General features: G+C 55.7%; 1 protein-coding gene across 1 annotated transcript in view; it reads right to left on the reverse strand.

Moving 5' to 3' along the window:
* LOC103809979 (glutamate receptor ionotropic, kainate 3) overlaps positions 1–2,524 on the reverse strand; it is a gene marked incomplete at both ends in the record, with an annotated part of 44,954 nt that overhangs the window by 28,830 nt on the left and 13,600 nt on the right. Inside the window, 2 exons of the mRNA XM_009082856.1 lie at positions 218–361; positions 2,118–2,291. Of these exons, the coding sequence (XP_009081104.1) occupies positions 218–361; positions 2,118–2,291 (318 nt within the window). The remainder of the gene's footprint in view (positions 1–217; positions 362–2,117; positions 2,292–2,524) is intronic.

The raw sequence follows: 2,524 nt of genomic DNA on the forward strand, positions 1-2,524 counted from the left end.
CCGTGCAGCTCGGGCAGTGCCAGCAGGGATGGCTCTGCAGGGCACACAGCAGCATGGGCTGTACTGGGGATGGACAGCAGTTTTACTCTGCTGTTTGAAAGCCTGAGGGGATTCTATTCCTAACCCTGGCCCTGCCAAGCCTCCAGCGCCCACCCGTGCCCCACCCGTGCCGTGTGTGCCTCGGTGGGGACGGTGGTGGTCGCAGACCGTGTCTCACCTCCTTGATGAAGTTCATGAAGCGGCCGCCGAACCTCCAGGCCTTGTGGCGGTGACACTGCAGGGAGTTGACCGTCATCTGTGGCGCGCGCTGGTAGCACACGGACACCACGTGCACCGCGTCGTACAGCAGGGCAGCGTCTGTCTAAAGGGAGGGAGCAGTGTTGGGGGCCACAGCTCTCCGGCCCTGGGCTCTGGGGGGTCACGGGAGAAGGTGGAACCCCCTGTGAGTTATCCCTGCCAACCCCCGCGGGCCCCGGGGCTTCTCTGTCCGCGTGCCCTGCCAACCACCCCTTGGCTCCTCAGGCCAACGCGCAGAGCTCTGAGAGATCAGTGGTTGTGGAAGTGCTGTTTGTCTATGAGCAGCTATTCTGGTTGTTTCTTGCACATTTCCTGCTGTGGTGTCAAACAGGGAGGCAGCAATTTCTAAATGTAGGAGATAGTAACAGAGTTTTCTTATTGAGTCTGTTTTGTCTGAGTGTAAAAAAAAACCTGCGTAAGGGCATGTTTTCTGCACTGTTTTGTACACAGGAAAGGAAGAAATAGAGATGTTAAGTGGCTTGTCTGTGGGCACAGAATTTTCCAAAAATGACCCAAACTGTCACCGAAATCAGGACCTCATGAATTTGTAAGATATTCCAGCATTTCAGTGACTTGAACTAGGGAGAACTGGGGTGTTTTTGGTGCATGTAATGTTACAGCTTTAGATTCAATTTGAGATGCCCCATCTCACCTCCGAACACTGATCAAGGGAATTGGATTTATTTTTCACTCCGATGTGGTAGGACCTCCTAGTGAAAACACATTATTTGCTGGCTTCACCGAGCTACAAAACAGATGCGAGTGTAGCAGCAGCGTAATAAACCACAATAAACCAAAATAATACAGCAAATAACTGAGCAAACATCTAACAGGACGTAGCCATGGAGAAAATCATCCAGCATTGGCAGCAATCCCTGTGACCTTCCCTTCCCTCACCCGAGCATGAAGAGCAGAGCCCAACCTGCGTCCGTGGGTGGGTATGGACCACAGCAGGGAGAGGTTTGGGGCTGGGGGAGAGGGAGGGAAGGGATGTGTCCTAGCAATTTCAGGGAGAATTAGGGACTGTAATGCCCAGCTGAGTCCAGGGCCCCACTGGATAGACACCTGGCAAACACAGATCCAAGGCAGGATCACTCTGAGGGCAGGAGAGGAGCACCCAGCCCTGCTGCGAGCACTGGAGGGCCACGGGAGAGTGGTGACTCTCCTCCAAGAACAAAGAGAACAGGAGGACCTCAGGAGCCATTTCAAGGTGAAAGTCTGGGAGGCTTTGCCACTTTTGGGGCTGGTTCTGGCAGATCTAAGGGAGAGGGAAGGAGGGAGCCAGTCAGCAGTTCCGGGGGTCGGAAGCCACCTCGCAGGGAAGACAGATGGGTGAGCAGGTGCTGTACCTTCCGAGCAGTAACTCAGCGGAGCAGAGCTGCCATCAGACCCTGAAAGGAGTCATCAGAGCTTCAGCACAGCCCATCTCTGGGCACTGCTTTGGCTCTCTCTCCCTGCATCAGTCTCTGTGAATTGCCTGGCCCGGTCCAGCCGCGTGCTGTGCTCCCACCCCCGGGGAGATGGTGCTGTGCTGCTCTCGGGGGCTGTGGGGAGGTGATGGCAGCTGCAGCCCCTTGGGACAGGCCCTGGCTACCTGCCCTGTCCAGTGACAAATCTGTTGGCAGCATTAACACAGCCATGGGCTGCGGGTTTCACCCTCAGCTCGCTGCCTCGAGAGTGCGAGAAACCCGCGGGGCAGATACCTGGGTGAGCTGTTCCTGGGACAATAACCAACAGAACCAACGTTTGGGGTTTAACCACCTGCCTTCCCTCCCCCCTGCTCTGCTCTCAGCCCCCTGCCCTGTTTGCACTGCCCATACCATCATCACCCCGTCGAGCAACCCCAGCTCTGCCTTGGGCGCCGACTGCAGCCGCTCCATGGACCACTTCTCCACGATGGAGGACACGTGCGGGTTCTCCACGTTGAGGATCCGGAAGCCGGTCAGGTTCACCCCGGAGTAGCGATATGGTTCTAGGTCTAATGCATAAAGATCCTTAAAAGAGAGAAACTGGTTTAAACATTTTGTTGTTTAGCTTTGCTGTGTTTGAGTTTTCTGCGTCGGTTCGTGGCGGTGTCGGGAGCGAGACGCAGAGCCCACGGGAGGTGGGAGGGAGGACATATCCCTCAGGAATTCACAGGGCTGTGCTGTCTGTTGCCATCAGTCACTGCTTGCAGGGGCTGGTAGGTGTTGGTGGAATTTAGGTGCTTTATGTGCAGGTTCCCCAC

This window comes from Acanthisitta chloris, unplaced genomic scaffold (assembly GCF_000695815.1).
Source record: "Acanthisitta chloris isolate BGI_N310 unplaced genomic scaffold, ASM69581v1 scaffold3479, whole genome shotgun sequence".
Taxonomy (NCBI): domain Eukaryota; kingdom Metazoa; phylum Chordata; class Aves; order Passeriformes; family Acanthisittidae; genus Acanthisitta; species Acanthisitta chloris.